Source organism: Chamaea fasciata, unplaced genomic scaffold (genome assembly GCF_029207755.1).
Source record: "Chamaea fasciata isolate MVZ Bird 193981 ecotype frontalis unplaced genomic scaffold, bChaFas1.0.hap1 SCAF_24, whole genome shotgun sequence".
Classification (NCBI taxonomy): domain Eukaryota; kingdom Metazoa; phylum Chordata; class Aves; order Passeriformes; family Sylviidae; genus Chamaea; species Chamaea fasciata.
In genome coordinates, this window is record NW_027094109.1 from 3,148,922 (window position 1) to 3,161,399 (window position 12,478).

The following is a 12,478-nucleotide window of genomic DNA, read 5'->3' on the forward strand; positions in this document are numbered from 1 at the left end:
ACATCCCCAGCATGCTGAGGAGTGTGAGGGCAGCACATATTCCACCCCGAAACACCTTGCAGGGAGGCGGGGGGGGGAACTTCGTGCGGACCCCAGCGCTGGGGGATAGCTGAAGGGCAAGCAGGGGGACAGACAGACAGACAGACAGACAGAAGCATCCCCTGCATCCCGGCCCTGTGGGGGACACACAGGGTGGAGGACAGCGATGCTGGCCGTGGTCCAGGCAGCCTCTTCCCCCTCCAAGCTCACCAGCAGCGCCGGGAGCTGCCGAGCCGGCACTGCCACCTCGTGGCACGGCCACTAGCCGGGCTGGCGACAGCGCGGTGGCATCACCCGGTCCCGGACGCGCTCCAGGGCTGCACAGAGGCTTTATTAACCGGGGAGGCTCCTGCGGGATGAAGCAGTGCTAAAAAAGATGGCCCCAAACTCCAAAGGCAGCAGATCAAGGGGAGGGGAGTGCGGGTTAGCCTGGTCGGAGGAGACGGATGACAAAGGGAAGCTGCGGGAGGGGACAGCAAGGGACAGGGCTCATTGTCCATCATCTCCCTGTCAGATGGGGCTGGGGCTGTCTCCCCTCCTACTCTTTGCCCAAAACCAGGACCTGAGCACCAGCGTCCATCCCATATCCACCTCAGCCCGGAGCACCAGCTGGGACATGCTGCAAATCCCAGGGGGACAACACAACTTGGGATGTTTAGGGCAAAGAACAGCCCAGCATCTCCCCACAAACACCTCAGGGGCAGCCCACCCCCCTCCCCACAGCCCCTCCGACCAAATCAATGACAGCAACCAAGCCTTTTTATAGATATATTTATTTTTTTTTCTTTTTTTTAGCAAATGTTTATTTATATCAAAATACAAAACATTTCTGAAGCAGGGTAATGTTACATGAGGAGCAAGTTAATCGATTCCAAAACCCATCATTCTCCTACAGCATGGCTAGTTGTACGTAACATTGCGACACTGCCAGAATTTCTTATAGTGGGTACATTAAAATAAGAAAATGAATCAACTCAAGAAGTCAATCTATGAACATGCAATGTTACCGGCGATAAATTAAGTACTCAGCAGGCCTTAAAATCCCAACAGGCAGAGACCGAGGGACCAGCTACTCCCAGTAAGGCAGGGCTTCAAACTCTCGTTTCTTCCAATTATTATTATTGTTTTGTTGTTTTTGTTTTGTTTTTTTTGTTGGCTTATTAGCATTTACTCATTAACCGACAACAGTCCAAGAGCCAAAAGGACCCAACTTTCTTGGCAGAGTGGGATTATTGCTTAGAGCTATCAAAGCAGCCCCAGCTCCCGGCCGGCCCCAGGGGAAGGGCTGGGAGAGGGCTCGCAGGGCAAGAGCCAGGGGTCTGCCTTGGCTAAGCACTGCGGAGGTCGGGCTGAGCTGGAAGATGTAAAACCCCCCCGGGGAGGGGGCTCGGCGGGCCGTTATCCCGGGGATCCCGGCGAGGTCTCGGATCCCTGCCCAGGGCAGGGTAGCACCCAGTCAGAAGGAGAGTTTGGGGTGAGGGACCCCCCCTCCCCCCATTTGTACCCCTCATCGCACGCCTAGGGAGCGATGCTGGAATTTTGGCTTTCCCTCCCCTCGGGGCCGGGAATTCCGGGGAATGCCGATTCCCATCCCGGGGAATTCCAGGGATGCCGATGCCGAGCGCGGCCACCGGTCCCTCCTGCTGGCATTTCCTGGCCCTGGCGGAGGCCGAGAGCAACAATACAGATACAGAGAGATTATAGAGAGAGCGGAATAAGTTTCGTATAAGGCTTTGGTACAGCACCATCATGTCCGATTTATTTGTAAATCGTTTACAGAAAAAAAAAAGCTTACTGAAAAAATAGTGTCTTGTTTCTCTTATCTTTTTTTTTTTATTCTTTTTTTTTAATTATTATTTTCTTCTGAGGAACATACCTGAAAGTTCAAAAATTAACCCTCTAGTTGCCGTCTGGGCTCCCATCAAATGCTCGTTTTGCTGTGTGCAGTTCCAAAAGGAAGCGACTCGATCCCAAATCCCACCAAGTTGTGACACAGCCCGCCCAGCTCTCAGCAGCCACCAGTCACTAAAATCAACACCACAGAAACCCAGCAGCTGATCGCTACTCACGGTTTAGTAAAAATTAAAAAAGAATTTTAAAAAAAAAAAACCCAAAAAACAACCTAACAAAACTTTCAAAGAAAAAGAAAAAAAAAATGTCACAACAACGAACGTTATGGAACCAGCGGCACTAGAGTTTCTTTTATTGTTATTGTTATTTTAAAAAAGTCAGTTCCACTGGTTACCATTGAAACAGCACCAAAGAGCACCCTAACGTGTGTTATACATTGTAATACTTGACAGTCAAGAGATGGAAACGAGGTTGGATGGTCTAGTCTTTATATCCAGAGGCAAGAAATTCTTCTTAAAAAGAGGAAAAAGTTGTCCCACGCAACCAGAGACGCGTTGGGTCCGGAAGAAAATCCTGCCTTAGGGGAAAATACTATGGGGTTAGGAGGGGATTAAATCAAGAGCTACCTATGGAGGTCTACGAGGATTCAGAGTCTACAAACCTATTAAAAGGGGATTAAAAAGTCTGGGCTCCCCCGGAGAGCCAGGGATGCTCCCATGGGAGAGCTGGAGATGCTCCAGGGCTGCTGCCCGAGGAGCTGGCGTGCAGGCGTGATCCCCAAATGCCCAAGGGATGAACCTTAGGGCGACGTGGGCATTTCCAGGATTTCCAAAGGGCTTTCCCACATGGGAAATGCCAAGGGACCGGAGCCTGCACAGTCTTGTGGAAGGTCCTGCACCCCCTGGGGCCACGGGAGCATCCCCTGCCTGCTCTCTGCCAGCCCCAGAGAAGGAAAGAAAGGGAAGTTTGGCCTTAAAGTGCACCTGGGAGGGCAAGGAGCGAGTGCCAGCATCTCCCACCGAGCCAGAACCTCCCCGAGCAGAGGCAGGCGCTTCCCTCAGCTCCCAGCCGAGCGGGAAGAGCCTGGGCGGGGGCTGGAAGCAAACACCCCCCGCCCCCCCCCCCCGGAAAGCAAGCTCCGAGCAGGTGTGCGCGGATGGAGGCAGCGGGGATGGTGCCAAAAAATAAACCGAACCAAAGAAACCACGGGAAGCGGGACGATGGTGTCGGAGCCGCCGCCCCTGAGTCCCCCGGAGCGCGGGGAGGGAGCAGCTCCCGATGTGTCTGTTTGGCATCCAGAGGGTTAACGGTACTGTGGGAAGTGTGCTTTGTAAACATTTCTAGCTTTCCTTTGCCTGTTTTTTTTTTTTTTTCTGTAAGTGATTCCAGGGGAGATGGGGAAAGGAGAAAGCTGCCCGCCCCCCTGCCCACCCCCAGCAATACCCAAAGCCCCGCCGGGGGGGGGCAAGGCAGCCCCCCAGCCCGGACACCGAGAAGTGAGAAATCTCATCCCTTCTCTTTCTCCTGACATCCTTTTTTTTTTTGTGTGTGTGTGTCTGTTTGTTTGTTTGTTTTTTTATAACATATAAAATACTCACTTAATGTATTTACCGCTAATAAATGCAAGTTAGTCCCACCAAACATGCTTTGCTTCGATATCAAGAATTGGTGCTGAACAAATCTCGGCTGGATATTAGAAACATCCCCCACCCCAGCCCCAGCCCCACCCCCCCCCCCCGACCCGACGAAGAAGAGAGAAATATCATGGAAAATACAGGTGACACCTACGGAGGACACGGGGCCGCTGCGAGGGGCCAGCTCCCGGGATACATTCGTGCCTCAGCCGTGGGGACATGACCACGCTGAGGGACCTCTGCCTGCCTCTGGAGGGGTGTAAGCACTCCGGGGCGGTGCCACTGTCCCCTCGGGGACATCTGAGCCCAAAGAGCGTCACCTGGATCCCCCCAGAGCCCGGGATTGTGGGACACAGACCAAGGGGAGTGAAGCCCCGATCGCCACTGCCCAAAGACAATCCCCAAATCGTGCCCCAGCGAAGGTAGAGGGGTGGTTTGCAGCTCCCTGGCAATGCTCTGTCCCAAACTGGCTCCTTGTCCCCCCACAGCCCACAGGGAAGGGGGCAGGGATCTGGCGGGTCCGCACTGCCCTGCAGGAAAAGCCCCAGATACCCCCAGCACATTCCCACTGTGCCAGGCCTCAATGTCACCTCCCCCATCGGGACAGGGACAGCCCCACATCCTATCCATGGGGATGGGGAAAGCCTCACATCCCTTCCACAGGGACAGGGAGAGCCCCACATCGCTTCCACAAGGAAGGGGAGAGCCTCTCATCCCATCCAGAGCTCCAAATCCCACCCATCCAGACAGGGAGAGCCCCACATCCTGCCCCAGTGGACAGCAGCAGCCCCCAGGGCACAGGTCAGCCCTGCTGGCCAGGTATTGACATTCCCTACGGAGAAGGTTCCCTGCTCCAGCCAGGTGCAGGGACCTGGAAAATCCCACCGTGGCCACCCGGGTGGCTCTGAGGGGCTCCATCAACTGCAGAAGGGTTTCAGAAACCCTCCAGGTTTCTGAGGGCAGCGAGGACAGGCGACCAACAGCACCCAGGGAGGCAGCAGCGTGGGGACCCTGTCCCCACAGCGTGTCCCCAGCCTGTGCCACCCCCAGGCTGCAGCTGCCTCATCCTCCCCGAGTGCCCTCGGAGCGCAAATTTGTCTTTTTTCTCCAAAAAAACAAAAAAAACCCAAAAAAACCCAAAAAAAGCCCAAGACAGCCCTCAGCGGAAACACCACCTCACCACGGACCTGGGCAAGCTGGCAGCAAGCCCAGGCTTCCCCCATCTCGGGATTTTTTTTTTTCCCCTTTTTAGTGTTTTTTCCCTATTGAAACAGCAAACAGCGATGACGCCGGGCCCGGAGCGGGCGGATCCCTGGAGCACTGCAAGACCCCCCAGCCTGGCCCAGCCCTCCTCTCCCTCGCCACCGTATTGCTCAAACAGCACTAGGCATGGATACAAAAATAAAACAGCTATGTGACTTAGATATATATAATTTTTATATATATATATATTTGTTTATATATTTTTTTGTCTATTTATAGGTGGATGGAGAAGCAGAGAAGCTGAAGCGCAATATAATGTAAAAATACTCGCTCTGCTCCCGCTGTTGAGACTCTCCCCACCTCTGACAGCCTCTCTCATGCTGCACAGAAGTTTCTGACACCTATTACTAATGAATTATTTTAAATAGTTATTCTCCCCCCCTTCTAAAATAGAGAGTAAATATATATTTGTTTAATTTTATATACAATGCGGTTTCGATACACCAATATCATTTCTTTAGATAAAGATACTGGGGCTCATTTCTCAAGTCTTTTTTTTTTTGTGTGTGTGTGTGTGTTTTATTTTAATCTAAGTGCTGGGGGGGAGTGGGTGGAAATCCAAGGAGCTTTCAGACCCGGGAAGATGGGCACCCTCTTTTGCAGCCCTGCAACCTCAGGAGAACAAGAATAAAAGCTCTCCTGGGAGAGAAAGTGTCATTTTGATGGTAAATCCAAATTCTGGGCAAAGTGTCCTCCATGGGGGATTCCAGCCCCTCCATCCTGCATTTCCCACCCCACTGCAACCAGTATAAAAATCCTTAGCTACCCCTACAGCGCATGCTTGCCTCATCCAACACCCCCGAGCCTGGACCAGCCCCTCTGCCCCCCTGTCTCTGCCCACCCCCTCCCCAGGTCCTTCCTCCATCCATGCACGTATCAAAAGTCAGCCAGAGCCCCAGGACTGAGGATGCTCGTCCTGCTGCCACGCAATGCCGAGGAAAAGAGCTCAGCCAGCTGTGCCAAAACACCTAAAAATGGGGAAAAGGGGCAAACACAGATCCCTCTCATCCCAGTCACTCAGGGAGGGGAACAGGCTCCCATCTCCAGTGCCTTCCCACAACCACACTGGTCCTCCCTGCTTGGGAATGTGCCAACTGATGGGAATTAAGTGCAATGTTAAGTTTCTCCTTCTGCTGGCACCAGTGTTGCCAAATCTGGTCGCTGCTTCCCAGCCCTCAGTTCCTGGATCAAGCATTCCCTGACAGATCTCTAACAGGAACAACTGCACTTCCCACCTCTCCTTCCCACAAACATGGGCAGAGAGGAGTCAAGATACGCAGAAACAGAAGAAAAAAAAAAAAAAAAAAAAACCAAGAAATTTAAGCTGAAGGGGGGAAATGAGAGTAAATATCCTGCTTTCTGTAAGGGCTACCCCGTGCCCAGACAGCACAGGGATGGCTCTGGGAGAGCAGTGGGAGTCCAGCCTGAATCTGGCTGCCCCCATGGCTGGGGCCAGTACCAGCTCTGGCATCACTGTGACCAAACCCTCTCTCTGCCTCAGATCCTCAAAGTCCTGCTAATGAGGTTTAAAATAAAAAGACGCTGTCAAGAACATCTTGTCCCTCCCAGGAGGCACTGCTGGGGCCGGCTGGCAGAGCCGGTGCTGCATTCCTCAGCTCAGGGGACAAATTTAGCTGTATCCCTCTCTCATCCCTTCTGACTCACGCTTTTCTGGGAAGAACAGAAGCGAAGCAAAATGCTTTCACATGAGTAACCAGAGAGCAGCATCTAGAGGGACTCGAGGGAAGGGTTTTCTGTGCGGTGCAGCATTTTCTTTAAGCGATGGCACCAGAGATGAGGCAATGTGACATCCCCCTCCCATGTCGTGTCCTGTGTCACACCCCACGTGCCTGGGACCCGCAGAGCACAGGACCTGTCCCTCCTGCTCCTCACACCACGGCCCAGGGGTGAGTCACAGACAATGAAGAAAGCAAAGCTAAAAGCTGGGGATGAAATAATGAAACAGAGCGATCTGTCGTGTGCAGCAGGACCACAGCGCAGGTCACGCCGGTGCCTCTCCATCCCCAAATTCCCCTCAGGCTGCAGCTGCTCCCAGTCCCTTCCCCACTTTGCCCATCCTGACCCCCCCGCGCCAGCACGGCTCTAAACTCTCCCCTAGAGACACACATACCCCGACATGCAAATCTACTGAATTCTGCAAACTTATCTACCTTTGTCCTATGCTTCTCTATCTATTTATATCTCATATGTACAGTGGGTTTTACTCCGGTTCCTTGAGAAGATTGCCTTCCAGAAAAGCCCTGACTTCAGTCTAGGGCTGCAGCGAGCCCATGTGGGACGTGTGGAAATCCCTGAAGGTCCAGCCTCATGGAAAAATACCTCCAGACAAGAGCTACAGCTGAAACCAACCCAAAACTCCGAGAACTCCCAAATCTACGTCACTGCTTGAAGCAGGAAGAGAAACCAAAATGCCAGGCAGATTTTTGTCCTAATACAGACGGCAAGGTGGGAGCAGCACTGAGTCTGGAACGTGTGTCACGTCCGGATGCCACCAGACGTGACTAAGCCCTACCAGGACCATGCCTGGGCTGCTAAGCCCAAATCCAGTGTCCTCAACACTCCCAGAGGCAGGGACAGCAAGTTGTTATTCCCTTTATATTCCCTTTGCATTCATATATCCAAACAGCATCACCTCCAGCCCTCCTCCAAAGCGGGTGGCACTGAGCCAGCTGACAAGGTGACGAACACCAGATGAGCAGCCTGGAGTCCACCAGTGCCCCAAAACAGCCTGCAAGTCACCGGTGACAGGCAGAGGGCAGCAGGAATGAGAATCCTCCCAGGAAAAGCATCCCCTGCTCACACAGACACCCTGGGGGTTCACGGAGACCTCTCAGCTCAGGGGGCAGGCTGCAAAACATGCCGAGCTTCAGACTGGGAAGAGACCCTGGGACCTTCCAGCTCCCCCATCCCACAAACTCATCGCTCCCTGTGCCTGTGGGTGCTGTTAGTGGCAGGCACAGAAATGGGGCCCCACAAACGAGCCCTGAACTCTCCCTCTCCCCTCCCTTACAACCAACTTGCATTTTCCTTCCTGTAAACACCGCAGAACCAAAACGCCGCTGGGGCTGCACGGCAAAGCCACCTCAGAAACACGTGGACGAGAGCTCAGCAAGTCCTGCTGGAAAAGCAGGCAAAGCATTTTCCCTGCTCTTTTCCCCTGCCTGCTCCAGGACTCATTGTTGGACAGGCTGCAAGGGAGAGCACCCCAGGACCACCCCTTTTCCACAGGATCTCAGTGGCGTCCTGTACCCACCTGTCCATGTCACCTCCCCCAGCTCAGGGTGCCCCAACCCTGCAACCCCCACGGCAGCATGAAACCGGCACTGGAGCATCCCCACCATGGCCACCTCGCAGGGAGAAGCACCAGAAAGGACCCCCCAAAACTGGGCTGGCTCCCCTACACTGACACCTCAGCAGAGCCCAGGGACAAATATCCTGGTGATTCAGAGGCATTGTTTACACCGTGGGCCAGGATTTGCCAAGGGGCCTAATGGAACATCACATTCGCAATGTGCAAGGAGGAATCGCACGGTTACTGATACAGAAAGAGCTGTCTACCTCAGAGCAGCTTAGAAAATAAGAGAGTTTGGCCCAGGAAGATAAAAAAATCAAGATATATTTTGCAGCATGAAAAAAAAAAATAAAAAAAAATAAAAAATGAAGAAGCAGCAGCAGCAGCAACAGCAGCTGTGTTTGCAAACCACCAAAGCGACACGGAGTTCAAACGGGGGTGAAATGGGGGAAGTGTTGGGCATCGTCTGACACGGCTTCGATGTTTCCAGGTCCACGGAAGGAGAGAGGAGCAACCCTGAAGGGCATGGAAACCAAAGGGCTGGGAGAAGCGAGGAGGTTGCCAAAGCAAGAGGCGAGCCAGTCAGCCAAAGCACGGCCCGAGTCTATCGGAAGGTAACTCGGTCTAGCAGAGAAAGGAGTTAAGGATGGTTTTAGGGAGGAGCTGCTTCCACGAGGCGCCCGGGCGGGATTTCCCACTCCAGCAGCGTGGCAGGTACACGGCTGAAAGAGAGAGGGCTGCAGCTCCAGCCTCTAAAGGTCGAAGACCATGAAAAGCCCAGTGGCTCAAAACACCTGCAAAAGGAAAACAACTCTCAAAAGACTGACCCAGCAAGCCAGCATGCTCTGTCAACCTGCCCTGCACTCCAAGTCCTCTAGAGCTCCTTAAGATGGGATGGGGCATAGTCCTGAGGCAGCAACCTCAAGAGCCTGAAGACAGCGCCTGGCCCATCCGAACGGGTGTCGTAAATCGTTTGGAAAGCGCTCAAATGGAAAAGCAACCCTCTGTTCAAGGGGCTGAGGCAATGAGAGCAAAAGGAAGAGCAAGTTGGCCATGGCACAGGCAGCACAGAGCCTCCACGCCTCCCCTGGCCCCGAGGGTCACTTGTCCTGTCCGTCAGGAGCAGCCCGGCTGGAGTGACCGGCGAGCTGAAATTGGCCAAGCCAGGTAGAGTTTTCCCCGCTGCCGAGCGGGAGAATGGCATTAAATCAATTCAGATCCGAGCAGGTTCTAGGGAAAAACCCTAAAAACACACCCCAAGAAAAGAAATTCGCAGTCATACTGTTAGCAAGGTTGAGTTCTCACTCTGAGAGTTGAGGCTCTTACGTCAGGTCACTCGTCACGTCAATAAAAAGCCCTGGTGCAGGCTGGAAAGAGAGGGGCATTTCTGCCAGACCCTCCCTCCTTCCCGAGACAAACCTGCTGATGGTTTGAGACCACCTACACGAAGTTGTTAAAGCTCAGAAATATCTGGTTATCGATTTAGAGGATTCATTGTCCAGTGGTTCAAACCTTACTTAGGGCCTGGAGATTGGAAAAGACACGGTGCTCTGCTTTTGGTGGTCACAGGTTCCCGAGCATCCTGCTGGGAGAGGAAGGACAACCTCTAAAACCAGATATATCGAGGCAGAGCAACCAACAGGCTCCGACCTAAAAGTGTGGCGTGGTCGGAGAGCCGGATCACAACCTTGAGCTCACGTCTTTCTCCAAACATCTCAGCCCTTGGAGGTTCAACCAGCAGCAAGAGCAAAAACCAAGGCAAAGCAGAATTAAAGGCGAGATTGCAGAGAATCTCTTGGCAATTCTACCTGGGAATAAACAAAAGTTTCATTTGCAAATAGAGAGCCTGGGGCTAAAAACATGCCTGCAGGCTCTCCAGCTCTCCTGACTCTTTTTCTACAGCCTGAATCCACTCAAAGCAAGAATATCTACATGAAACACTCGGTGTTTTATTCCCAGGCAGGCTGGAGGGTTTAGCACTTTACCGCAGAGGAAGAACTGTGCAAACCTGGATGCAGTGGTTGATTTTACCACTTCAAACTAAAAAAAAAACAAAGAACCAACTCTAAATATTTTAAAGGTAGGGATTGCTTGGTATTAGCACTAAGCATTTACATAGCACTTGCAGTCTGTAGGCCACCAAGTGCTTGTCCAAAGTGCTCAAATATGACTTATCCCCATTTTACAGATGGGAGAACTGAGGCACAGAGAGGTCAAGTGACTTGCCCAAGGCCACGCAGTCAGAGAGTGGAGGCAGAGCAGGAAAGTGAGCCCGGCTGTTCTCGGGTCACACCTTGCCTGCTAAAAACAAACCAAAAAAAAAGGCCTATGCAATCCAGAAAACCACCAGCCACCAAACCTACCCTATTCTGAAGAGGAAATACATTCTGGTGAAGAGTTAGAACAGCATTACTGAGAGGAACAGGGGGCAAAGGGAGGGGACACAACCCCGGCGAGTGTCACAGCCGACACATCCGGGCTGGAGCAGGAGGAGAAAGGGGAAAACGGTGAAACCAGCAGCAACGTATTTTTAAGCTGGCGCAAAACGCTGGGCTTAGCTTTGCACGGAGCCATCCACGTCCATCCGCAGAGCTGGGCACTTCCAGATGCTCTCCCCGGGGCTCAGCACCTGCCGACGGAGGCTTTGGGGACCACGCAGCCAAACCCCGTTCGCTCGCACGCCTGCGTCTCCCCACTTCGCGGTTACCGGCAGAGATGAAACCATCACACAGTGAGAAATCACATCACCCCGCGGCACTGAAGGACATTTGCCTGAGATACACAGAGTGTCGGGCAGAATTAATCAAACCCACCCTCATCAAAGCTGGCACACGCCGCACCTGGAGGGGGAAACGCCCTCAGATCACATCAGCCCCGTTACCTGCGCGCTCGCACGGCACCGAGCACGCATTACCGAGGCTCGAGTGCATTTGCACGGCAGACAAATGGTGATTTCTCACATCTCACATTGATTCCAAGGCTCAGGGTCTTTCTGGCTTTTCCCTTTCAGAGATAGGTAAGGAAAGATGTCACGGATGGTTTTGCTGCTGTTACCTTCACGTCAAGGGAGGCTGGGAAGGGGGAGGCAGGGAGATTTTCACAATTACAGCTTTGCTGGGAATATTTGGTCGTGTTTTTATCATAATCAGATTCGTGGGATTACCAGTTCCTGCCTGGGCTGTTAGGTTCTTGTCACATAATTACACCCTGTGTCATTCAATTTCTTCCGGCGATTGAGGGCCAGCTGCTCAATCCCACACATTCCCCCTAAACACGCGCTGCAGACACAGATGTCAAAAGCTCCATCCGTGCCTTTGAAGCCTAGAGATCTTTTCCATAACCGAGGTGCAACACCCCCCCTTCCCAGCCCACCCAAACTGTTTGGGGTGGGGGAGAAGTGGATTTGAGGAACACCCAGCCCAAAGCATCCTCCCCAAAGCATCCCCCGGGTCCCCCCAGCTCATCCCCGCCGAACCCCTCAGAGAGGTGACAGCGCAGGGGTGTCCCCCCCCTCCTTCCCATCACCTCCATCCCCCCGTGGTGTGACACCAGCTCCCTCCACCGCTCCTGTTCAACCTCCCGGGACCGGCGCTAGGCTAGAGCAGGGTGGCGTGCCCGCTGGTGTCGTCGTGGTCTACGCTGTTGAGAATGGCTGTCTGGTCTTCAGGGAGCTGCCGGTGGCAGAGGTCGTCCTTCAGCGCTGAGAGCCGGGCGAAGGGGTCCTGACGAGGGTGTCTCTTCTTCTTGCGGAGGCAGACAGCTTCGTCAGGCGACAGTACCTGAGAGCTGGGAGGGTGCTGAACCTGGGAGGCAGAGCCGTCTGGGGAGGGGGGAGAGAAGGCAGATGGGACTGGAGCCAGCGGCAGGCAGAGCAGAGCGCTTTGCTTGCTGAAAAAGGGAGTGACAGCAAGCCTGACCCTCAACCCGCAGCGTGGCAAGAAGGGAGAACGCTGGGCACCAGGGAAAATCAAATTAACACTCAAAATCCAAACAAATGACTAAATGTGGGCGATGCAGGGAAAGGAGTCGGTTTGGAGGAGCAAAGGAAGGACAACCTGCAGACAAGCAGCCCGGGGAGACATCCCTTTGGGAGGCAGGGAACAAGGGCAGCATCCAGGAATGGACTTGGAGACCCCCAGCGCTGGAGCCGGCAGGGATCAGCCTGAGCTCTGCTCACAGCAGGACACAGGGAATGCTGTTGGGGACCGCGAGGTCCTCGCACTCACTGGGTTGTTTTCTGGATTTCGAGGAGCCCTTGGATGACTTTTTGGGCTTCTTTATCCGCTGGTATTTCAGAGCTTCGAGCCTCTCAGGTGCAGCAGCGTCCCCGGGCGGAGATGGACGTTTTCTAGGAAGGAAAAGCAGACACGTGCCATCA

General features: G+C 53.5%; 1 protein-coding gene and 1 long non-coding RNA gene across 6 annotated transcripts in view; both read right to left on the bottom strand.

Moving 5' to 3' along the window:
- Positions 1-8,406: 8,406 nt before the first annotated feature.
- Positions 8,407-11,520, bottom strand: LOC136300849 (uncharacterized). The gene is made up of 2 exons (XR_010723746.1): positions 11,264-11,520; positions 8,407-11,171 (listed from the first exon to the last, which is right to left on the bottom strand). It is a non-coding gene; the product is annotated as an uncharacterized lncRNA (long non-coding RNA).
- An 84-nt stretch (positions 11,521-11,604) lies between these two features.
- Positions 11,605-12,478, bottom strand: part of IGSF9B (immunoglobulin superfamily member 9B) — a 39,631-nt gene continuing 38,757 nt past the window's right edge. For 2 of the 5 annotated variants that reach the window (XM_066203570.1, XM_066203569.1), the window contains exons 20-21: positions 12,327-12,448; positions 11,605-11,920 (exon numbers count right to left, since the gene is read on the bottom strand). In XM_066203570.1, the coding sequence (XP_066059667.1) occupies positions 11,697-11,920; positions 12,327-12,448 (346 nt within the window). In that variant the 3' untranslated portion in view covers positions 11,605-11,696. Of the gene's footprint in view, positions 11,921-12,326; positions 12,449-12,478 lie in introns of those variants that run through there. The other 3 variants (XM_066203571.1, XR_010723759.1, XR_010723758.1) reach the window with 3 other exon arrangements.